This window comes from Opisthocomus hoazin, chromosome 6 (assembly GCF_030867145.1).
Source record: "Opisthocomus hoazin isolate bOpiHoa1 chromosome 6, bOpiHoa1.hap1, whole genome shotgun sequence".
NCBI classification, from domain to species: Eukaryota; Metazoa; Chordata; class Aves; order Opisthocomiformes; family Opisthocomidae; genus Opisthocomus; species Opisthocomus hoazin.
In genome coordinates, this window is record NC_134419.1 from 63818845 (window position 1) to 63842851 (window position 24007).

At 47.5% G+C, this 24007-nt stretch overlaps 1 protein-coding gene across 7 annotated transcripts in view; it reads left to right on the top strand.

The window, feature by feature from the left end:
• Positions 1 to 23752, top strand: part of ENTPD1 (ectonucleoside triphosphate diphosphohydrolase 1) — a 54214-nt gene extending 30462 nt beyond the window's left edge. For 5 of the 7 annotated variants that reach the window (XM_075423521.1, XM_075423520.1, XM_075423522.1 and 2 more), the window contains 9 exons: positions 12599 to 12732; positions 13135 to 13252; positions 14506 to 14656; positions 15556 to 15715; positions 16331 to 16567; positions 17096 to 17356; positions 18419 to 18538; positions 18737 to 18874; positions 19031 to 23752. In XM_075423521.1, the coding sequence (XP_075279636.1) occupies positions 12599 to 12732; positions 13135 to 13252; positions 14506 to 14656; positions 15556 to 15715; positions 16331 to 16567; positions 17096 to 17356; positions 18419 to 18538; positions 18737 to 18874; positions 19031 to 19237 (1526 nt within the window). In that variant the 3' untranslated portion in view covers positions 19238 to 23752. Of the gene's footprint in view, positions 1 to 10550; positions 10631 to 12598; positions 12733 to 13134; positions 13253 to 14505; positions 14657 to 15555; positions 15716 to 16330; positions 16568 to 17095; positions 17357 to 18418; positions 18539 to 18736; positions 18875 to 19030 lie in introns of those variants that run through there. The other 2 variants (XR_012764284.1, XM_075423519.1) reach the window with 2 other exon arrangements.
• The last annotated feature ends 255 nt before the right edge of the window (positions 23753 to 24007 follow it).

Consider the following 24007-nt stretch of genomic DNA (forward strand, 5'->3'; position numbering starts at 1 on the left):
TGACATTATTTATCTGTCCTCCCTGGATGTGCAGTTCCTCCCAATGAATTACAGTGCATTTTGCCACTTCTGCTTGAGGCCTTTGTTCCTCCATCCATATCAGTGCTATACTGAGCTTTTTACTGCTGCTGTTGTAACATGTCTTGTCATCTTGATATGTTGCCTTGTGCTCTTACACGCTTTCAATCCACACGATAGAACTCCTACCCCAGCCAGTTTTAAATTAAAAAATGGTACATTGCATGTCTATTTTAGGATTTTGTACTGATAATTGTTGGAAACTTTAGCTCAGCTTTGCTCTGCTATGGGTAACTGTTAAACAGAACAGTGTTTTGTTGTTTTTGTTCTCCTTCTCCACCCCTTGAGAAATGTTATCAAAGGAAAAAGTCTGGCAAAGTATTCAGGATTGCTATGGTCATATCTGAGAGCTCAGTTAGTACTGGCTGGTATTGTTTGAGACAGCTCTCAATGAGTTTTCTCTCTTTATCCTGTTTCTACCTTGTCCCAGAGGAAAGCGTATGTCCTGGATTGCAGAGGTAGATGCGAATGTGAGTCACTGCTTGGTATTTAGTGGTGAGAAAGTTGACCACTATCAATTTCCTCAAATCCTAGCAGAAGCCAAGAAAAATCTGGATGCAGCGTAAGTTAGCACTTCTTTCCTCAGGGCTGTTCTGCCCTTATCGGGCTATTTACTGCACAAGTGGGTCTGTTCTGCTGATTCAGCATCACAAGAAGTGATGCCAGGGCAGCTCCAGGCCACACTTGAGGAATTACAAAGGAGACCATTAGAGTCACAAGTTTTCTCTGTAGTTGAGTTATAAATGGATTTGTTTTTTCTTGGTCCTTTGTCCCAGAGCTGTTAATAAATAACCTTTTCAATGCCCTTGCTCCTGCGGGAGATGTGAGGAAAGAAGCCTGTGCTGACGTGAATGTGCTGCAAGCACTGCAGCTGGGCTGGGCATCCTGGGGCTGGAAAGTGGGCTCTGGCTGGAGCTGGGGACCTCCTTCTAGCCAGAGGGAGAGCAGCGCTTGGAGAGGCTGAGAAATGCAGCAGTGGCAGGGAAGCAGCAGACCTGTAGCTGCTTTTTGCGTGGACCCAGGTTTGCTTGCTGTTCCTGCTGCTGAGGGGCTGTGCTCATCTTAACAGAGCCAGCCAGCAGCTCTTTTCTGTGCCAGAAATCTGTCCCCCTTGCTGGAGTGGCCATGTCGCAAGCTTGTTGCTGCTTCAACTGAAGGCAACCTCCATTTTGTTGGCTTTTGACAGTAGAGAGTGATTTCTATGTCCCAGTAAGCATTTTTGGACACACAGGCTAGTGCATGGAGCAGAAAGCTGGAGGCAAGTGTTATAGAAGAGCTTGGGACTTCCCTGCTTGCACCTCCTCGCTGGGAACGGAAGGCAGCTTGTGCTCTTACTCCTCTGGGGGAAATGCAGTGAGAAGTCAGAGCTGTAACGTCCATTTGCTGGGCCCAGTCCTGGGTGCTGATGCCTGGGGGCTGCTCGGTCACCCAGAAATGAAGGTGGTTTAATGCCTCCACAGCAACCCCTTGTGTGGAATATGTGCGGACAGGGCAGCTTGGGCAGCTGTTGGAAGGATGGGTTGCTGTGACTGTCCTTTGTCCTCTGTGCCCATGCTGCCTTATCCGAAGTGCTTCATGTTTGTGTTTGGAAGTATTTGAGGCAAGGACTTTGGGCGGTGCCCATTGCACGGAGCAATGAAGACATACAAATTGAAGGCTAAACTGCTGTTTGATTATAAATGGGTTTCCTTTCCAGAGCCTAATTCTCCCTGGGATTCACTGCGTATCCTGGTAATAAGTAATCTGAACTTTAGAGACTAATAACATCATGTGCCAGCCTATTCATCAGCAAAATTCCTTTGCTGTTTTGTTCCACGTCTGCGTGAGGCTCCAGCCCTTGCCAGGTGCTCTTCTGAGCATGAAAACTTAGATTCATATTTAACTTATTATCTTTGTAACCTAAAAGATGTATTTCTTCTCTTACACTTGGGAACTTTGTCAAGGTCTGTCCCCACAGCAGGCTTCGGTCCGGTGTTCCTTCCCATTGGCTGTCCTGAAAAATACCACAGGGTAATTTGTTTCCTGCTATTTGAAATGGAAATTGTAGCAGCATGAGGAACAGAGCATGATATTCATGCCAAATATCATGAGCTGAATTCTCCTCATGGTTTGTGGGAATCCGAGTTATTAAAGCTGACCTCTGAGAAGTCCGTATATTTTTCCACAAAGCCTAGACAGCGGATGCACTCCTCAGCAGGGGACAAACTATCCCAGCTGTTCCCTGTCCTGTGCTCTGCAATGAGGAATGGAGATACCAGTGCTGACAGCTGGAAGTAAGAGGGCAAATCTGGAAGTATTTAACTAGAGAGCTATCTTTTTTATGCGTGCAGGCTTAACCTTGGCTTAGTGAAAGGAGGCAGCAGCGCTGCTGCCCTGCCTGGATAGCAAGGGGCCTTTGACTTCATCTGCTAGGATTAGGTTCCAGAGGGAAGGTCCTTAGAGTTTTCTCTGCTGCAGGTGGGTACTATGCATATTAAGGGAGGAAAGACTCACTGGGTATCTTGTAGGCCTGAGGTGTGCTCCTCTAAAACGGCAAATACCTGTGCTGGAAGTCATACTTATGCGGGGTAGCACAGTCCAGGTGTAGGCAAAATCCCAGGCACAGATGAGCACTGCAGCGGTTACCACCAGCATATGCACTCACGTGTGGGGCTGCTGGAGAACGGGCATCATCTGTCCCTCTGCATTCATGGCCTCATTGGCCAGGGGCTTTGCCAGCGGCTCTGCTGATGCTGCACCAGCCTGGAACAGGGTTTGTGCTTCTGCAGTTGTTCTCCAGTGGTTTTCAGTCCTGAGTGGGAAGTGAAACTTCAGGAGAAAAGCTGGTTGCTTCGCTGTGCAGAAATACTCGGGAAGCTCAGGCTCCCGCCAGCTGCAGCAGCACGGGCAGCTGCTCTGTTTGCTCACATGGTGCACTTCAGGCAGCTGCGTTGTTTTGTGGATACTGGGGAAGTGAGCCCCTGAAAGCAATAGTGTTGCTCAACACACAGGGAAATCCCAGGAATCTGCAGTTCGGAGAAGAAGATGTGGCAAGAGGCTTGTGGCCTCAGTCCCTTCGAGGCAGGAGAAGTTGTCAGTGGAGAGGGCATACCAGGAAACTGGTGGCTACTGTGATGCTGTGAAAATTTCACAGCAGGTATCAGCTGGGAGGGTGTATTTTTGACACCGCTGTAAGCACCAGGTGCAGAGCATGCTGTGGGTGGCGAGGGGTTGGGATGTGTTTTCTCTGCGGTTGTTCCCCCTTCCAGAACCTACTGTTGGGGCTAGCAGTATTTAGAGTGCTCAGGACTTGGCGTTTTCCAGGAGGTTTCTGAACTTGCTGACCCAATATGGGTATTGAACTGGGGGGAACGGTTGTTCTGGAGGCTGTTCCCTCTCTTTTGCCATGGCAACTTCTACATCCCCCTGGTGTGGGTGGCCGATGGGGCACGGGGAAGGGTGGGCTGTACTGGATTGTTCGTGTACTGGATTACTGCACTGGACCACTGCAGTGACTCACACATCACCAATCTTCCCAGTAAAGCAGTGGTCCTGCTGTCTTAAACAGCAACAACAATAGTTCCATAGTTGTAGTTACAATAGTTGTACACAATGGCTGCCTGGGGCTGGGCTGGGAGCAAGCGACCAAAGTGGGTGAAGGTTAGTGCCCATTACCAGCCAGAGACAGAGGAGGGCATGCCTGTCTATACAGGGATGCGAAAAGCTGGTGTGGTGGTGGATTTTAGTGAATGACAGGGTGATTCCTCAAAACCAAAGGTGACCATCTCTTAGTTTGCAATACATTACTTCCAGCACAAGAGAAATGTGTATTCGTCCCAATACCGGTAGAGAAAGAAACATTGCTGTGAGAGAGATGAATTGTTATACAAGTAATGCATGCTTACTGTGTGTCAACAGATAACATCCAGTAGCTCTTAATGTGATTTTCCAAAATTAAGAATACTTGAGCTGAATCAGCAGAGTATTTAAAATAGCTGAATAGGAATGCTGGTCAGAAGCAGCATATTCACTTGTTACTCTAGTCTCCACAAGCCTTAATCCAACAGTTGAAAATTTTATGCTAATTTGAAAAATAACATCTCTAAAAGATGTCTACTGGGGGGGGTGGGGGAAGCTGCAATTAATGCAAATTTAAAGTTGTAGTGTAGAGAAGATGGTCAAAAGAAGCCTAAGGAAAAGATTGTGGCCAGAAATTTAAGAGCAAAGAATATAAGGACATTGAGCACAAAAGGAAGACTAGCAGCACCATTGGCCCGTTGCAAGTCAGCATATTAGAACTATCAATAATAACAAAACTGAAAAGGTGTCAGTGCTTAATGCTTCTTTTTTCCTTGAAAGAAAAGCAAATGTCTTCACATCATGCAATAGCCAAGTATATTCAAACAATAACTTAGGTGATAGGCTGGGGAGCGGGGGGAAGCTGTCTTGAACTCAGTGGATATTTTCTGGTGAAACTTCAAGCTTTGTGGGTAATGGCAATAAATCTTCTCCAGTTAAAATACAGCTGGTGGAAAATTAATACCAGAAGTTGCCTGGCAGGAGACTGGTGTAACTGATAACAGTTGTGTCTTCTAATTTGGAAACCTCTTTGATGTGTGAATCCTAAAGAAACGAACACAAATAGGGTACAGGCTTAGAAGCCTGGTAAACATCATATAAATGTGAAAATTAACTGTCTAAAGGTCACTGTGTCAGCGATATCCAGCCACTTGCTGGTTGTATTTGAGAATATTGAGTATTTTAGTCTGACTGCTGGGATGTAAGCCAGAAGAATATCTTCCCGTAGAGAGACTATTTAATGAGCAGGCATTGGGAAGGCTTTGGTGGAGATGGTGTATGATGGCAGGGAGAGGGGCTGTGATGTGGGAATGGGGAGCGGCGCGAGGGCCTCGCAGGGTGGCCAGGGGGGCTGAGCAGAGCACTCGGCACTGCTGGGCGCTGTGGGAAGGTCTCCAGTGGGGGAATCTGCTTTGTGTGCAGGGTGAATGGGGGATTTGTTGCTGGGGCAGCCTGGGTCGCAGGGGCTCCTGCCCAGAACCCCCTGGGTATTGCCCCTCCACCAGTAAACCCACGCCGCAGGGCCAATATAAGCAGGGCCATGGGACTGCCCCGAGCACAAAGCCGCTCTGTGCCACTGCTGGCTGTGCAGCGGCTGCGGAAGAGGGAGAGAAGGGGCCTGTGTGCTGTCTGCTCCTTTGTGTCCATCTCTTGCTGCTGCTCAGCTTTTGCAGCCTCTAGCACCCGCTAGCTCTCCAAGATTGCTATGTGTTTTTTCTTTTTTCCAGGAAAACAAGGCTCCACCAACGTATCTTGTGCAATTTCCAAGGGTTGTATCCCAGGCACCCCTCTAAAAGCAGCAAAAGGATGAGGTGCTCCCACCCCAAGCAATGTTGTACATATGGATAGCATATAACAGGGTGGTTGCCATGGCTGAATTATGTCTGAATGCAACCTGGAACTTTGTTGTGGAAAGGAGGGAGTAGATTTTTATTCAAATGCATCTCTATCCCATGAGGAGAGCATTTGTATTGCATTGGTCTCTGCTAACAATATGGCTTATGAGTGCATCACCCTCTTTTTGCTAACACCCTGCCTTCTGAACAGAGGAAACAGAGCTGGGAGAAACTCCAGGAGCCACCCATGTCCTGAGGCAGGATCAGCTGCAACAGTGCTTGCAGATAGACTTCATTTGTGTCAAGACAGTTAACGTGTCTCCCTTGCTCTTCTCTTTCTAACTAAACAGCCCACTTCCATCAATCTTTCCCCATTGGTCAAGTTTTTAGACTTACGATCTTTCTTCTTGTTCTCTTCTGGAGTTTCTCCAAGTGGTCTACATCTTTCCTGAAAGGCAGTGTCCAAAACTGGGCGTAGAACTTCATAGGAGGCTTTACCAGTGTCAGGTGGAGGGAAGGATTACTGCAAACTGCTGTAGCTGCAAGAATGTTCTCTCTGAAAGTGCTGCTTGATTGCTGACCATGCTGTCTTTGGGCGATGGCTGTTTTCTAAATGTCGTATTTGCTCTTGTCTTTACTCAGGTGAGTTGGATGTTTTCCCCAGGCTCTCTCCTATTTATCAAATTTATTTTGAATTCCAGTCCTATGTGTGAGTGTGCGTTTGCTCTCAAGTTGGTGTTGCCACAAATAGAGGTGCACTCTTTACTCCACCTTCTAGCTCACTAACACACACGTGTGAGTGCACATGGCACAGACTAGTTGAAGCACTCTGCCCAGCTGCCTAGCCTACATCCGTAGGAGTCTGCTGGAGTCTGATGCTTGTAGGGCTGTGTGCTTTCAAAGTATTGAATGTCTCTGAAAGGCAGCATCCAAAAAAAACATTACATTGTTTGGATTATCAGTTTCACTGACAATTCGGTGTTTGTACTTCAGCACTTACAAGTATTTAATCTGGAGAAACATAATACAGTAAATGTGTGTTTATAATTATATATAGCACCACAAGGAGGGCCAGAGATCACACCAGTATTTAGGCCACGATCTTTGCCATATCAATAATCAAAACTTGGAGCAAAACCTCCAACACTGTTCCATGTAACTGCTGTAAAAAGTGATGTAAATCCTGATCTGGAGCTTGAATTCCGATTTCAGTGTGTTCGATGTCTTGCCCTGATATTTTCAGATAAAACCTCTTAAACCAAAGTAATTCACTTACTGTATGTGCGCTTGTGTGTATATTCTAAGGGAAACCTGAGCCTCTCACCAGCCTTAGATAAGACTTTTCCAATATGTTGGCCTGAAACAGGTGGTTTATGTTACTTTGCAGCAAAATCTTCCTAGGTAACTTGGACAAGCATGTTTGAATGAAAAAGGTAGATGAAGAATGAGTAAGATGTCAGACAGGGACAGAGAAAATTTCAGAAAAGAGTTGATAAATGAAGCCATGTGGCTGGACTCAGATGTTTGGTTGTGATGAGTCTGAAGACAGGAACGCCTTTGAGGTGGTGTGCCTCAACCTAATGCAAGTTCAGCAACCTCACTGGGTGTGCAATTCAGCCTGATAAACTTCAGGACTACTGAAATCTCATGGTCCCTCAGCAGGAGATTAATGTGTGTGTGTCCATCCACTCTGAAGAACAGCAGCGCTGACTGCTCCCATCCCCTTTCCCTGCCATCACTGCTGGCAGAACATCAGACGTGTTCTTGCAGTTAGTAAATGTGCACAGACTGCATTGCCAGGGATGCTGTTTACTGGTCTCCCTGCTGACCTGGGTGATGTTCGCTTGCAAGCACCTGCCCTGACAGATGCTCCTTCTGCCCAAGCTGCCCACCCCGTCCCACTGAGCCGGACACAGGTGCTGGATGCACTTGGACTGCTGAGGTATTCAGGCACCCTTCAGCCATGGGCTCCTGTGTTCTTTCAGCTGGTAGTCAGGCAGGCAAGTTGTTGCTCCTTGCTTTAAAAATACGGTGGCATCTGACTCATTTCAATCCATACTGTTCCCGATTTCTGTCTTCAAGTATACCTGTGTCCCTTAGTAATGGGTCATAATTCAGTGGCTTCTCAGCACTACACTGTGTCTCCGATATGTGTAGGTTCAGGAGCTCTGCGGACCGGTCTCCCTTCTGCTGGACTACATGATTGCATGAGCATCTGGCAGCTCTCCCCCGGAGACTGGACATATGCTTAGGAAACCAGTTGTCAGAGAGACTCCCAACAGACTGCAGCAGCAACGTGGGTGAGCAGCAGAGGTAGCTGCCAGCTGATGCGCAGGATTCATAAGATGCCGTCTTATTCTCTGTCGTCACTCCAAGCCTCGTGGGCAGCAGGCAATGTGTCTTGGAACTCCCTTTGCTTACAGCATGTAGCAGGGCTAATTTAGTTAAAGTGATCAAATGTGCATTTGCTGGGATTGCGTAGGAGAGTTACTGGGTTGACTTAGCACTGGCCGTGATGGCAGATGATCATGTGTCTGAGGTAGTACAAGTCCCCACCTCGCTTCGTTTAGGGTGGAACTGCACTGGTACATGACTGTGCAAGGCTAGTTTGATCGCAGCTCTGGTCAGAATGCTGCATAAAGAATAACCTGCTTTTATTTTTCTTCAGAGAAGGGCTACTGGACTGATCAGGTAGATGGAGAAGGCTGGGAAGACAAAAGTCTAGAAAGGAACATCGCTTACAAGTTAAGAGAATAAATTCTAGGAGGATTGGGAGTTGAAGAAGTTTTGAGACCGAAGTGGAACAAAGAGGGAATAGACTGGCAGTAAATAAATTAAGGCTGAAAACGAGAATGTTTCTGACCATATAGAGATGTGCTGAGAGCAGAAAGGTGACGTGGGAACTGTCTCTGTCAGCGTGGCCCTTGTGCAGAGGAAGAGTGATGGCCTTGCAGTACAGCCTCTGGTGATCCTTTCTGTAACAGGCTGAGTGTGAGCATCCAAAGGAAAGAGCAGATGTCAACTTTAGCTGTTGTGCTAAGCCGGAGCTTACAACACTATTTGTATTTATTAGAGATGATGTGTCGCAGTGAAGTTATCTGAACCAAGTACGGCTTTGGACTGTGAACAACGTATCTCCTTTTCTGCATGACAGTCCTAATTTCAGCCCTCAAGCTAAACTTAGCCTCTCCTTGTTGCATGTCTCAAAGCGGCCGGTTGCCTGAGTCCTTTTAATGTTTGTTGCTAAGTCTTGTTTGTTGAGAAGGGAGCTGGGAGGTGTCTGAGTGACATCTCCTGGCATGCAGAGCTGCCAGTGACTTAGCGTGATGTCAGCTGGATGAGCAGTTTCCTATTTGTCTTGAGGCTCTGGAAGACACTGGGGATGATCCTGCTTCCTTGCCTTCACACAGAGCTGCCTCCCACACTAGTGTGGTCCTTCCTGGGTTATTCACTGAGAGCAACAGGGTTTCTGCAGCAAAACTGCTGTGAGCTGGAGTGGCTGCCAGCATCATTGTTGGTTGATAGCTAACTCAGAGGCAGAAAGGCTATTAGATCTGTTTATGTTCTGGGACCTGCACCAATCACGGGATAGAACCACTGGTAGCCCCTACAAAAAAACAGAGAGACCAAAATTAGAAACAGGCAGAGATGCCTGAGCAGCTGGGCTCTGCTCCAACATCTGGCAAGAGCTTGATGCCTCTGCAGCCGGGCAGGGCTCCAGCACCAGGCAGCTCTGAGCTTTGGGGTGGGGAAGAAGAAAAGCAGCATCGTTTCTGTGCCTACTTATGGCCTTACGTGATGGTTTTATTGCCAGTATGGGAGAAAGAGCAGAGGTCTGTCTCTGTTTGGGTTCTGGCTGGGCACAGAGACAGAAGATCATGACTGTTTGATCTTTAGCTGAGGAAGACTGCTAGTGGAAGAAAAGTCCCGGGGCCTGGCAATCAGAGATGCTTAGAGGGTTAAGCAGTGCCCCACTTGGTGGAGACCAAGGAGCGTTTGCACAGCATTCAGCAACATGAACGTGGGGTGCAAAGGAACTGGAGGAATCCAGGGAAGAAGTTAATCGTTTAGCCGTTGCAGAACCTGCAGTTATGCCTAGAGCTGATGGAGATAGCCAAGTGTGCAGATAAGCAAACTTCTTCAAATATCTCACCTTCCTGAACAAATGGCACGTGAGTTTTATTTTGATTACACTGAATTCTTTATCTGGATTTGCCATGTTGCGGTTTGGGGATTTTTTTAAATAATCCAGTATTCAAGTCTGTATATTTTGTGTGCTATTTGGAAGGTTACTGATTTTCTAGGCTACCTTCTGGATTGTGCTTATTGTTTTGTACCATTTTGTACCTTTTTGTGTATGAAACATTTCAACAAAATGCTGCTTGGTAGCATTAAAGTTCATACAGATGGATGCTCTGGTATGGGATACAGCAATGAAATTGCATATCTACAACCCTCAGAGTCCTGAAAAGCGTGCATTGATACTAAGCTAAAATTCAGGCAAAAGTCACATTTAGGGTTAAGGAAATAATGTGCCTTGGAAAAAAATGACTAATCTCAGGTTGCAGGTGGGATGCAATTATCGCTATACCTCTGCCTACAGAGAAGGGATTTCTACAGCTGTTTATTGAGATGGTCCATTACAGTGAGAAAATTGTCCATGGTTTGCTGCTAATGCTGCCACTTTCAGAGTGTGGCTGCTGAAAAGATGGGCAACACTCATCACGGCAGGAAGTTTGAAAAATCTGAGAAGTGATGCAGTCACCCATCCTTCGTGTTCCTGTGACAGTAAACACCCAACAAAAGCGTTAGTGGCTGCCTCTAGGCAAGATCTCAGAGTAAGGGTGGCAATAATTACGTGGGTGTGCTGTGCAACTGTCAGCAGCAGTTTCAGTTTTCAAGCATGCTAGGTTCATGTCTATACTGTGTAGCTAATCTTACATTATAGCATCTGATTTTATTCATTTTTTCTAGTGTTAAAACAATTGATTTCTGCAGATGTGCTCAGTGCAGTCATAACCTGAGCCAACTACTCTCTCCAATAGGAAGAAAAGTCCCCCAGCTGTCATGCTCTGCTGTTTCTAATCACTTCAAGCCGTGAGTTCTGGGGCCTTCTTGAATAAAGCTGTATAAAATGCATTCCTACCTCCTACTGTCTGGTATGTGCACTAGGCTATTTTTTTAGCTGCATTCTTGGAGATACTAGAAAGCATGCCGTGCCTCTAACAGGCACTCACAAAATGCAAGCGTAACAAGCTTCCAAATTTCACAGCTAGCCTCAGCAGATTTACACATGAGCGCAATGAGAGGGAGCACAGAGCCTCCAGGTCAGCATTAGGTTTCCAATGGACCTGCCTGTGGGGAGATCTTCAAAACAAGTTCTCTTGGCACTTCTACGTTCCCTTTTCTCTAGGTAGGTAGGAATAGGTTATTTGTCTACACTTAGAGATTGCCAGAGGTGCGTTGCTGCTTGTCACTTTGCCTAACTTCTGAAAATAACTCTAGGATTTGGGGTCATTGGTAAGGTTGGGTAACACTTCATATAATTCCAGTGCATGGACCACCTTTCTTGTGAAACCAGAGTGGTTAGAAGATGACCCTGTTCAAAACTTGAACATACTTTCATGTGTGACATGGGGTACCAGGATGGATTTGCAGCGTTGACTCCATATCACCTGAGGGCTGGAGAATGACCTCTGGAACTCCAGTTCTGGCGTGCAGATGCACAGCAGGTTCAATCATCTTACCTTCTTGGAGGGTAAAGATAGCTGATGTGGTTGCCTGCACAAAGGTATTGTCACGCTGGATGATCTGTAATGTACTTCTAAACATCTCCTAGAGTGTTTGTGTATAAAAGAAGTGAAATTAGTACCCATGTGAGCAGTCTCTGTGCTTTTGACCACTGAGCATCAGTGTGGGTAGAAACAGATTTCATGCTGTAGTGGGAGCAGGTTATGTCCCCTAGAGTGCCGAAGCTGTTTGTTAGTTGCAAGTGTTGAACTTACAGATAGACTATAAACCTGGGAAATAATTTTGCTGATACCCTTTCTAGAGCTTTTTTTTTGTAAGATCGTGCTCTATTAAACAATACCAAAACTGGCTGAGCCAAAGTTATGAAGTGAGATTTCCACCATGGGATATATGAAGGAGAATCTAAAGCGGAAAAATGTAAGACAGCATCATGCTAGCCACTAATAAATGCAGGTATCAAATGCTGTATTGGTTGTGGATGATTTCCATCAGCCATAAGTGGATTTTTACAGAATTCTGCTGCTAGCCATGTACTTTAAGACACAATAATCTAAATTTGTTAAATAGGTCATACCAAATATATCAGTAACAGTTAAGAATCAGACTGGTACAAGTTTTGCAAAGTGTGTGATTTTTAACCATATTATGCCAATTCTGCAAATACAGGCTGCTCATAATTTACTGGTCTTGTGAGAAGTGGCATCAAAAATCTCCGTAGATTTCTTAAATACCCTGTAGAGTGCAGATCATTTTCTCTATATAGCGTTGCCAAGGTGCCGGACAGCATTGCTTGAACTGACTGCCACATATTGAAATGTTAGTGTTAGACTTCCTACCTGCATTACCACTCAGGGATGTTGTAAATTGTTATAAACATTATAAAAAAAATTGAAGCACAAAGTATACCAGGACAAAATGTTGCAGGGGTTAAAGCTTTGGGTTCCACAAGGTTGTGCTGTTTATATGTTAGCAATCTGTTAAGTTTCTGGGGGATTATTAAGCCAAACGCAGAGCTATAGAAGAAGTTGGCATTTGCCCTGTACAGATACTTTTGCTATACAGTTGCTCAGTCACCTGCAGGTATCTCAAGAACAGGCTAACCATAAGCTGCATCTTGGAAGTTCTCTATCACCAGCTGGCACAGGGCAGCCCATGGAGATGTGGCGCAGCCCCTGAGAGCAGATCTGCAGGACTCCAGGGCTGAGGTCTACCTCTTAAGAAATCCTGCACGAGGACATGGAGACTGAGATGGGAGCAGGGGGTGGGCAAAGGCAGATGCTGCATAGTGGAAAGGGACCACAGGAATGTGCCTGAACACCTTTGGGGTGTGTGGTAAGATGGGCTACTGGGATACTGACATCCTTCTTTTGCTCTAGTCACAGGTACCAAACAAAAGATGTCCTGGACAAGAAAGATTCTACTCATCCTGGGATTCTTCTCTACTTTGGCTGTAATTGCTTTAATTGCTGTAGCAGTGACCCAAAATAAGCCACTTCCGAAGAATATTAAGGTATGACGAGCTGGGACTCCTGCAGGAAACGAAGCCAAGCTGGGGGTGGTTAGGCATGCATAGATCTCCAAGACTTGTTGCTGCCCTTGCTGGGTCTGGCTAACCTCTCTTTCTGGCTGCATGCCCCTCAACATCTCATTTTACAGCTTTGTGGTAAAAACAGATATGGCTTCACAGGGGATCATCTCCTAAGTAATCAGTCCCGGTTTTGCTGCTTCTCTGCTCTTGTATACTTTGATGGAAACTTCACACTGAAGCACTGCTGAGAAGAGTAATGACACAGTGTGTTCCCACAGCTGCCAGACAGGCTGTTCGTTTCTGGTCCCCCAGCGCGTGGGGACCAGCGCACACTGTGTCTGGTTCGGTGCCGCAGGTACAATGACGGCTGTGTTTTGCCCACAGTATGGGATTGTGCTGGATGCGGGGTCGTCCCACACTAACCTGTATGTGTACGAGTGGCCAGCAGAGAAGGAGAACGACACTGGGGTGGTGCAGCAGGTGGAGGTGTGTAAAGTCGAAGGTAAGAGGAGATAAGGGAGCTGTGGAAGGGGCAGGGGATGAAGAGATAATGCCACCAAAGGGTGGGGGAGGAGGAGGAGCCTGGAGGTAGAGGCCAATAGTGAAAACAGTGTTACGTCTGTGAGCTAATGTGTATCCTGCCGCTTCCCACCTGGAGTTGTACACGCCTGACCTTCCTGGGAGGAAAGCTGGATCCACTTCTTGCTTTGTTTTTGGGATGCTTGGAAGTAAGTGCTTTTTGGAAAGAACTACGCCAAAGAGCATACTTATATAAATAAAATATCTGCATGCACCCCTGGCTGAAGTGTGGATGAACGTCAGGCAGTGAGAGGAGATGCTTTGCTCTTTTTCAAGGCCTCTGCACAACCTAGGCACTGGGCTTGCGGGCCAAGGTTGCTCAACTTAAGCATGTCATAGGGGGTTGGGTTTTTTCTATTTAATTGCTTGTAGATATTGTATGGTTTAGGAAGGTACAAATGATGGATGCCCAAGGATGTGCATGATAAGGAACAAAGAACACCATCATGGATCGCTGCACTCTGGGAGGAGGAGAGGTGCTGTCAGAGCCTGCCTGGGCTCTTTTCAGGCTGGTCTGTAGTGCAGGGGAGAGCCACGCTGTTATCGAGCTGCTGCGATAGCTGCTCAGCATGGCAGCATGCCACGCCACGAGCAGCACGTGGCATATGGCTGAGCAACCTGGAGGAAACACAGAGCGGGCTTCAGCGCTGCCCATGCAGACGCCAGTCATGGGGCGGCCCATTCACCAGGGGACACATGGCAGGGAGGGACAATTTTTTTTCTTTGGGTTAGCATGAAAGGGGATAGCTGCAAAACCCTCAGTGCTGTAGTGTGAGCATACAACACCCAAACAAATGACGGTGTCTTCCCCCAGTGGGTCCAGCGTAGTGTGAGGATGAGGGATTTTCCTGTGCAGATCCAGGGTGCAGCCAGGCAGCAGCAGAGATGAGTCTGCAGATGTCCAGGACATGCTAAGTAAATGTCTCGCTGCAGCCCTGATCACTAGTTCATAGCCTGCTTCGTGGAGAGCGAGTGGCAGATGGTGGGCACTGTGGCCATCCCTGCATGCAGTGGGCTTAGTTGGTGCCGTAGGATTTCTAAAATTCCTTAGAAATGGGGTGGTTGAATCTGATGTTGCTGCCTGTGATAGTGATAACAGTTTAACATGACTGCTTGTGATGGCACTCTGGGGTTGTGCTTGGAGTTTGAGCAATGACGTGTCCTTATTTCTTGCAGGCCCTGGGATCTCAGGTTACTCCCACACCACGGAGAAGGCAGGTCCCTCTCTGGCACAGTGCCTACAACAAGCAGAGGAGGTCATTCCCTCAAAGCAGCACCAAGAGACACCCGTCTACCTCGGAGCAACAGCCGGCATGCGGCTTCTCAGGTACTGCAGGGCTTGTCCACCTTTCCCTGCAGCACTGGGCCTGGGACCACCATGGATGCTCAGCGAGGGCCACTTGGGAAAAGTCCTTGGAAGTGCTGCCAGCTCATGCTTTGCCCAGATACCATCTTCTGCCACTGGTGTCTCTGAGCCTTGAATCTCCCTGGGTCTTTCCCCTGCTTGCCCAGTAGGTCCACTTCCACTTGCTGCAACCTTTCATCATCTCCAGCACCCACATGTAGTGCAGAGACACCAGGAGGGTAGCAGTGCCCAAGCTGATGCTCAGGAGATGCTCAGACATCCCCCACATCAAGAGGGTGCTCAGACATCCCCTACAGTCTAGTATTAGGCCTGACCCAGGATTTTTGTGCTCGACCATATTGCAACTCCCCACATACCTTGACTCAGCCTGAGACCATCAGAGCTAAGGTAACTTTATAATCATATCTCCTTTAATTAAAATTTGTGATTTTCATAGGGGTGCTCCAAACCTCTAGCCTGGCTGGGGCAGGGAGCTGATCTTATGTGTTTATTGCCCGGGGATTCTCACGGGGGGTACCAGAGGGCATGGATTTCTTCTGTAATGACGATGGTGAGAGGAGTCTCCCTGGTCCCATCCCTACCAGGGCATGTGCTTCAGGAGAGTGAGGGAGCTCTGGCCTCTGTTCCAGGTCCTGCTCTCAGTTGCGGAGTCTGTAAGTGTCAGAGCTGGTGGCAGCTGTGCTGTCAAGCTGTGACAGAGGAGGACATGGCCAGTTAAAGCCAGGTGTACCCATATGAAGGACTGTTCTGTTATAATTAATGTCTGGTGGGGATTTGTAGCCTGCCTGCTCAGAATAAAGCCCATAGGCTGCAGAGAGCTGTCAGCCAGAGTCACTGCATCCTTTCTTCCATTCATCCAGCTTGGAGAACAGAAGTGCAGCTGACAAAGTCTTGTCCTCAGTAGAGAAGACACTACGCTCAGCTCCCTTCAACTTCCAGGGTGCCAGAATCATCAGCGGTCAGGAAGAAGGAGCCTATGGATGGATTACCATTAACTACCTGCTGGGAAATTTCAAGCAGGTACTGTATCAATGGCGAGTCCACATTCGAATCATCAGCTTGCAGCACTTTGTAAATTGTGCCTTGCAGGAGGGTGTTGTAGGCACCATCTTCCTGTGTAACCCGTTTACCAGAGATCAGGAAGCTGCACATCTTGTCTCAGTGATTACTGTGAGTACATCTTGATACCAGTATCAGGATGTACCACAGTAGTCAGGCTTAAAGCATTGAAATAAAACACCAGCATCTTCAATAAGTTTGCTTGGGTACAGTATCTTCCACACTTCCTGATCTAAAATACTTCTGTGCCTGGAAATCTTGACAATGATTCTTTACTATTGAGCTTATAAGTCATTTCAGAGCTGAAACAGTAAGTTGACTGTGTTTTCTCATAGCAGTTGTATTCGATTTCATATTCTTGGTCCTCCTGCAAGCACTCGGACATGATCCATCTTCTGCTTTTCTGAGCCTGTGTCTTGTTCCAGCTCTAATCTTTTGCCCCCCTCCAGGTCTCCCTGCCTTTCCTGTGTTCTGTGCTTCTGCTTCTCTCTTCATAGGTCTGGTTTTTTATTCTCCCAAATAAATCTCCTCCATGCCTGATGTGTCTGGTTTACCTTGATTTTATTTTTTTTTAAGTCTGGCTGGGCAAAATTTCTACATTCCCTGAAATCCATAAGTGAGACATCAGGAGCCCTAGACCTCGGAGGAGCATCAACGCAGATTACCTTTGTACCAAATGAACTCTCTTCTGAGTCCCCAGAGAACCTGCTGCACTTCCGTCTCTATGGCAAGGATTACCTAGTGTACACGCACAGCTTCCTCTGCTACGGGAAGGACCAGGCTCTGCAACAGAAACTGGCTGGGGACCTACAGGCAAGTACATCTGTAATTGCAGGTGGAGATCCTGGACCCTCACAGCTTTGACATACTGGTGCTGTAAAAGTTGCTGTGTCCCAGCTAAATGTCTCATCCCTTAGTCTGGATTTGGGAAATGTCATCATCATCCTCCATAAAGACTGGGCAGATACCCAAAGAGGTGACAGTGAACGTTTTCAAAAGTACTACTAGTTTGAGGTATGCCTTGATTCTTGGGCATGGGATAGCAGGAGTACTGTGCTGAAGTTAAGTACTCGGGGGAGGTGATGTTTCACCGTCTCTGAGAATCCCAAATCAGTAGCAGCTTCACGATACGTGGCTGAAAGTAATTTGCCCAGGGTCCTGCAGGGAGGCTGTGGCAGTACCCCCATCTCCCAGATCACAGCCACTGCCTTAAACCATCCTCATCACTTTGACCCAATGTGTGTGTCTTGGTGTGACGTACTGTGACAAGTGCCTTGTGGCTGTTTCCCAGGGTGTTACTCTAGAGTTAAGTGTAACAGCCTGGGTTGATTTTACTTTCAGACCGTGGAGAACAGCAGCTTCCTTGATCCATGCTTTCACGAGGGGTATCAGAGGACTATAAATATAAGTGATCTCTTCAAAAACCCTTGTACGTCAGCCAAGAAAAAGCAATTCCCTTTCAGCCACCTGCATATACAGGGAGAGGGGGATTATCAAAAGTGCCGAAGAAACATCCAGAAACTCTTTGACAAAAACAATTGTCCTTACTCCAGCTGCTCCTTCAATGGGATATACCTACCTCCGTTACAAGGGGATTTTGGGGTAAGTCTTCACATTCTCCAACTCTCTATAACCAAGAATACCAGAAGAGCAGAACCTCAGAGTAATGCTAGAGTTTATGCTCCATGGCTGGGGCAGGAAATCATTTACAAAATGGTTTTTTGGACATGTAATTACAAAAGTAGTACTGTGCTTGCTGTGAGGACAACACACGTAAGAGCTACCCCAGTAGATACCCACCTACCAGTACTGCAGTGTTCCCATTCTAACCCATCTCCTTGGGGTGCTCCATTTACTGATTCGTTTTTCAAGCAGTCCTTCCTGGTGGCCAGCACGAGAGGCAGGAAAGCCTGCTGCAGGCTGTGCATGATACACTGCTCCTGCAGACCTTGTCTCCTGAAGTCAGTGGTGGTGCCTGGTTGGAAATTCATCCAGAAGCGTGTGAGTGTTACTGAAATGAATCGGTCAGCTCACCTGTCTGCTTCCCAGACGTGAGGAGACAGTGCATGGTCTGAACACACGTCATGTGTGACACCATGCTGAACATCAGTCCTAGAGCTGCAAGATTTCAGTGGCTGTGAGACTCTCTGGGGGAGCCGTTAATACTCTCTTGCCTTGTTCATAAACTGGCCCCCACCTATCAGCTATTGGCCATGGTCAGAGATGGGTTTTCTGGATTGTGGATTATATGATGGGGCTGTGTACAGTCTTTTCAGACCATCACCTCTGCTGTTTGTGGCAGTATTGGCTGCACGTTCATCTCGTTCAGTTGCCAAAACAGGATCACAGATGTGATGGCAAGCAGAGTTCGCCGGGTGCCACTCTGGCACCAGTGCGTAGAGGAGAGGGATTACTGAAGTTCTTCAGGATACTGTGGTCAGTGAAGTTCCTACCTCCACCTTCCTTTTGGGGTCTCTAGCTCTCATCAGCTCTGAGATGTGTGTCTCAAAATGACATCTCTCTTGAAAATATACCTACTTTTGTGTGTGTGATGTTGCTTCTTGTATTTCTCTATCTGTAAATAAACCCATTTTCTTTAGTGGGATTTCCACTGCCCTGCTCATGCTGAGACCCAATCAGGTTAAAATATTCTTTCTTCTCCAGGCTTTTTCTGCTTTTTACTTCGTGATGAACTTTTTGAACCTGACCAGTGAACAAAGCCCCGTTGCCCTGGACAAAGTGGCCAGCACCATTGAGAGCTTCTGTGCCCGGCCTTGGCATGAGGTGAGCAGTGCTTGTGGCAGTGGGCTAGGGCTGCTGCGTGGCAAGAGCTGCTGATATTTTTCTGTAGGATAAATGGTTGGGGGTAACTTCCAAGGCAAGAGGGGGAAGATTCCCCCAGCATCTGCAGTGGTTGCTCAGGTGCAAGCTGGAGCAGCAGAAAGCTGCGTTTAACAGCCTGGTGACTTTCTCCTTCCGTAGGTGAAGACAGCGTATCACCAAATAAAAGAGAAGTACCTGAGTGAATATTGTTTCTCTGGAGCCTACATCCTCTCTCTCCTGGAAAATGGCTATGAGTTCACTGACAAGAACTGGCAAAGCATCCACTTCCTTGGAAAGGTCTGTGTTTCATGGTGGTGAGGTCTCTACCCCAGCAGCTAACTGCAAACTCTTCTTCACAGCCAAGCCGTTTGTCCTCAGGGCTGCCACTGCCCCGACAACGCTGCAAGCAGCCCTGCACCTCCCACCGCTGATTCTGTTCCTCTCCCATTTCAGATCGGCAGCAGCGATGCGGGCTGGACCCTGGGCTACATGCTGAACCTGACCAACATGATCCCCGCAGAGGAGCCGGCTGTGCCCCCTCTCTCGTACGGCAGCTACGTGGGGCTGATGGTGCTGTGCTCCCTCGTGTTGGTGGCTGTGCTCCTGTTTGCCTGGCTTCTCTTCCACAAGCCCAAGTGCCTGCAGAAGGGGATTGTTTAGGAAGATCCGTGGGGGGAGAGGGGCCATGTCACCCCAGCCGCTCAGGGCTAAGAGACCCCAGCAGAGCAGGCTGTACTGCAGAGCCCCTCTCGCTCTCACTGATTATACTGACTGTGTACAACAAGGGCATTTATTTCTTCTGACTCTCACTTGCACTGACAGACATGGGACATCAGGCTCGCTGCCTCTCTCTGCCAAGGACAGACAAGCGGGTGTCCCCTCCTTGAATGGGTCGTACTTTCATTCAATGAAACTTTGCTGCTTGTTGGTTTTTGCCTTGAGCACAGCATTATAAAGAGAAAAGTGGCAGCAATCTTTGGGAGCCAGTGCTCCTGCAAGGGTAATCTCAGGGTCACACATCCCACTGAGCTCTTGGGAGCAATCACGCACAGGGAGATCCTGCTCCTCCTCCGCTGAAGCAGTTCCTGAGAGCACTTCCCGCACCAGCACACCTCCGCTCACCTCCCTGAGCCCTCGCAGCCCTACAGCCGGTTACAGCCACCGGCACCCACCTGGCCCCTGAGGGCTGGCTAGGCTGCCAAATGCCACCCTGGGAAGAGAAGGGATGAGGATGAAGAAACTCAGTGTGCTGGTGGCCATCAGCCCTTAGATGGGCTCTGGTGGCTGGCTGCTCCTTTCACAGGTGGGAAGAAGCCTCTTTCCCACGTCTTCCTGATGTTGTTGCTGGACCAAAGCTGGCTCGCTGTTATGCTGAGCCATTCACCATGTCCCTAGGGTACATCGAGACGTGAGTTTCCAGCCAGGCATTGCTGATTTTTGTAGGAACAGCTCATACTCGCTGAGGATCCTTGACCATCCATGGATCCTTGATCTATAAGCGAGTGCTTATGCCTACAAGAGACTCTGGTGTGATCAGCATGCCTATAGGTGTACACCCACTAAAGCAATCCAGTGTCACTGCGCTGATCAAACAGCAGCCTTCAATCTAGGAAAAATGTTTATTAGGTCATGTTTATAGACAACTGCAACAGTTAACCTGCAAGAGCATGCACAGATTGAACCACAAGCAAAATCAGTGAAAATTTGCCTTCCTTCCCTTTTGGCTTAGGCTTATCCCATGACCATGAGACCCAGGGCCTGTGAGTGCACATACTGCAGTCCATCTTCTAGCACACAACTAGGGCGATGCCACTGATCAGGTTTATGAATCACTTTCTTCCATTTCCCATTCCTTGGTCCAAAAAAAAAAAAAAAAAAGAGGTAGGTCAGAAATCTGTTTTTATAAAAACACTTGGAAACCACTGGTGCCTGTCTACCTCCCACGAAATCTCCTAAGTCTCTTCTAATGACCTGTAAGTGCTGGCGACCAGAAGAAAGCAGATGTTGTGGAGAGAAAGGCATGGCAAATGCACACCGTCACCTGTTTCCCCAAGCAAAGCTGTAGAAGGCACAGAGGGGATGAGGATGTGCAACCCCAGTAAAGCCTTCTCCTTTAGGCAAGCACCGACACAGAGCTCGGGGTTTCACACTCTCCCAGCCTGTCCCTCTGCACAGTGCAGGCTGGAAAATGTCCCTCAGTTATTTCTACTTCATGCCTGGAAGCAGGAGCTGTAATGTATAGAAGGACCTAAAGGTAACGGAAAAATCTACCCTGTCTCGTGGTAAGATCTTTGAGCAGTTCATTGTTCTTCCAAAAATCTGTGTCTTATTTTTGCTCTGAATTAGCTGGCTTCAGCTTCGGTTGGATCTTGTTCTGCCCATTTCAGAGAGACTGAATAACTCTCTGCTACCAAAATCCCCTTTTCCTTGTTGGTGCTTGCAAGTTGTCATTGTATCATATTAAATAGGTTGATCTTCAATCTGTAAAGTGCTCTGTGCTGACCTTGCTTGTAGCTCTTGACTTCACTACTTTGAAGATTTTTTTATATCTTTCTGAAGTTTGGACACCAAAGTTTTCAGCAGTGAGTGGTAGTAGAGTTGCTAATAGTGTGTATAAAAGTAATACCCTCTGCTTTTGATCTGTTCTCTATGTTCCCCATTCGTATATCTCAGGGGCAGGTATGCTCACTTAAGACAAAGTTTTGGGGCTGTTTTGTCCAGTTGGACTACTGCAACTTAGCCTTTTTTTCCAGTCATTGTATTCCAGAGCAGCTGCTGTCTCACGTCTTACATCCCTGGCTCTTAACATGAGCCACTTTGCCTTCCACGTAGCTCCACTGAAACACATACTATTCAAAGAATGTTCCCCCAAGCAGGTGATCCAGATGAACCCGCAAAGGACACTTTCCCACACTATCCGTTGACCAGTTTTTTGTTTATCTGCAAATGTAGTGAGATATTGGACTTCGTCTAGAGGGGGAGTCTTCCTTCTTTTGTTTTTCGCAAAGATAGGTAGATGAGAGATTAACAGTAGTTTTTGGTCATGGCTGGTAGGTATGCAGGAGGAGTGTGTGATCAGAGCTGCGTCAGCTCCCCAGTCAGCCCCACTCGCGAACACACCCCATCCTGTGCCACCTTCCTTGCATACGGAGTCTTCGTAGCAGAGGAGGTGCCCTGGAGAAGCTCTCTGCATGAGATGGTGCGTCCTTCCTCCCCGTGAACAGTGTGGAAACCTGCAGAACGGTAATTCTTCTCCTGAGACCTCCCTGGGGATCTGGTGGCTGCTTAGTTGTGTTCATGATGCTGGAACTGGCAGATCCATTGGGACATTTTAGAAGCTGATGCTGAAACTCCGTGTGGAAGCTAGTGTGGAGAGAAAGCCTGTGCCAGTCTGCTCTTCTGGTCCTTGCTAAGGGTTTATGCCAAAGAAAAAGGTCAAATACAGAACCTGAGAGAAGAGCTTTAGCAATGTTTCGTGTTTTTATTGGAAGTCCCATAGTATTGTTAGCTCTTGATTATGGAGTCAGGTGATCAGCTGGTATCTTTGCTTACTCCCTCCTGCCTGCCTTCTCTTGTTGTTTTTGGTTTGGGTTTTGGGGTTGTTTTTTTAAAGCTGTAAATGTGACTTCAGTACAACCTAAAGGCCCCAGACTAAGATAAACACAAAACACGTTACATTCTTTTTAAGCCTTATGACTTTTAGACCACATTCATGAGTCAGATCTCTCCAGAACTAGAATTTCTAAGGTGACACTAGACGTGCCATTTAAAAATCACTTGAGCAGGCTGAGGCTCCAGGAATTGTTTGACTGAAGGCATCCTATCAGGGTGAGACCCTTTCATATCACTGGCTGTACTTGAACCTTCCAAGAAAAGCATATGATATTTTCTCCTCATTTCTCCTGCTATTGCAGGACTTTAGCCTTGGAGGCTACTCAAAATCCTTGGTCAAAGAGTTCAAGTTGAATGAACATTCATTTATTTGCTTCTGTGCTGCATCTGACCTAGCTGTATTCAGTTCAAATGTGTGTTCCAGAGCCACCCAATGTATACGTGAAGACCATTAACCTTAGTGGGGAGAATTTCCAGATATGCCAGTAATATTATTGTATCACTTTTCTTGTTAATGTAGTTGATCTGCCTCACTGATAATTATCTGTGCCTTATTTCTAATTTGATAGCTTCTGGCTTTGATTTCCAGCCACTGGCTCCTGTACAGTTTTGCTCTTCTGGGCTAAAGCATCTTTTAACACCATGTGCTCTTGTCTTGCAAATATTTATTCACTGATCAGCTCTGCTGAGCTGCTGAGACTCCAGACCTTGGTCTCTCTCCCCTTTTGCCACAGGAAACACTGAGATGTGCTGCAGCACAGAAGGTGGGATGAGTGTCTCTGATTTGGGTTCAAATGCTGAATGGTCCGTTTTTGGGAAGGTTCCTTGTAGGAGTTTTTGATAGCTTCACAAGTGCAGGAGCAGTCTGGTCTCTCTGGGACTGAAGACTCCCATGAGCTCTCTTGTATTCACCCAAGAGTCAAGTCTGAGGCAAAATGATCAGTGAGGCTGAGATTGGTGGGGGTTGGAAGAGAAAGTCTCGGTGTCTGCAGCACACTCAGCTTGTGCAGAAAAAAAAACAGTCCCCACCACAGGCTTTAAGTACCCTTCACTCTCCTCCCCAGCACAGCCAGCTCTCCTCTGTGCACCAGCTACAGCTGATACCTCTGGCCCTACGGCAAAGCACAGTAGAGCCTCTGCTTGGAAGAAAGCCCTCGGAAGTGGAGCCATCACCTCTGCGGCAAGAGGCTGATTTGCAGCGTTGGTGCTGGCCAGGGCTCCCCAGCTTCTCCAAGAGCAGCTCTCAGCTCGACACGTGGCCCCCTCCTCGTCTGTCCCAGTTCTTTGCAGGCTCTGCAGGGCTCTTGGCTGCATCACAGGGCTCAACAGCCTGTTCAGGAGGGGCTGGGGGACACAGCAAGAACAATACTCCCTGCCACCCAGGCCGAGCAGGTTGGTTTATTTTTGCAGCTTAGCGCTGATGAAATGGATCTTTGTTTTGATGCGCACACAAATCTCTGTATCCTCACAATAAAGACTTCTAAACTGATGCCAGAAAAGTTTTCGTTCTGTTTTCCAGAAGATGGGAACTCACCAGTAGTGGAATGGAGCTTCTGGCACTAAACACAGGAAAGTCCTGAGACGGGATTTGCTTTCTTGCCAGTTCCTTGCTGTCCTCCTGGGTCAGATCTGGAGTTCCCGATGGATGGACAGCATCCCCTCCAGGCAGGGAAAGGCACTGTGCTGCTTCTTGGGCTCTGGGCACCTCATAGGGGTGGCCTCGCTCCCAGGAAGGCTGCTAATGCCCAAACCCCATCTTTCCTTGCTTTAGCTTCGCCCCGACCTCCCCCGAGCAGCTTGATCTGTCACGCACTGGCT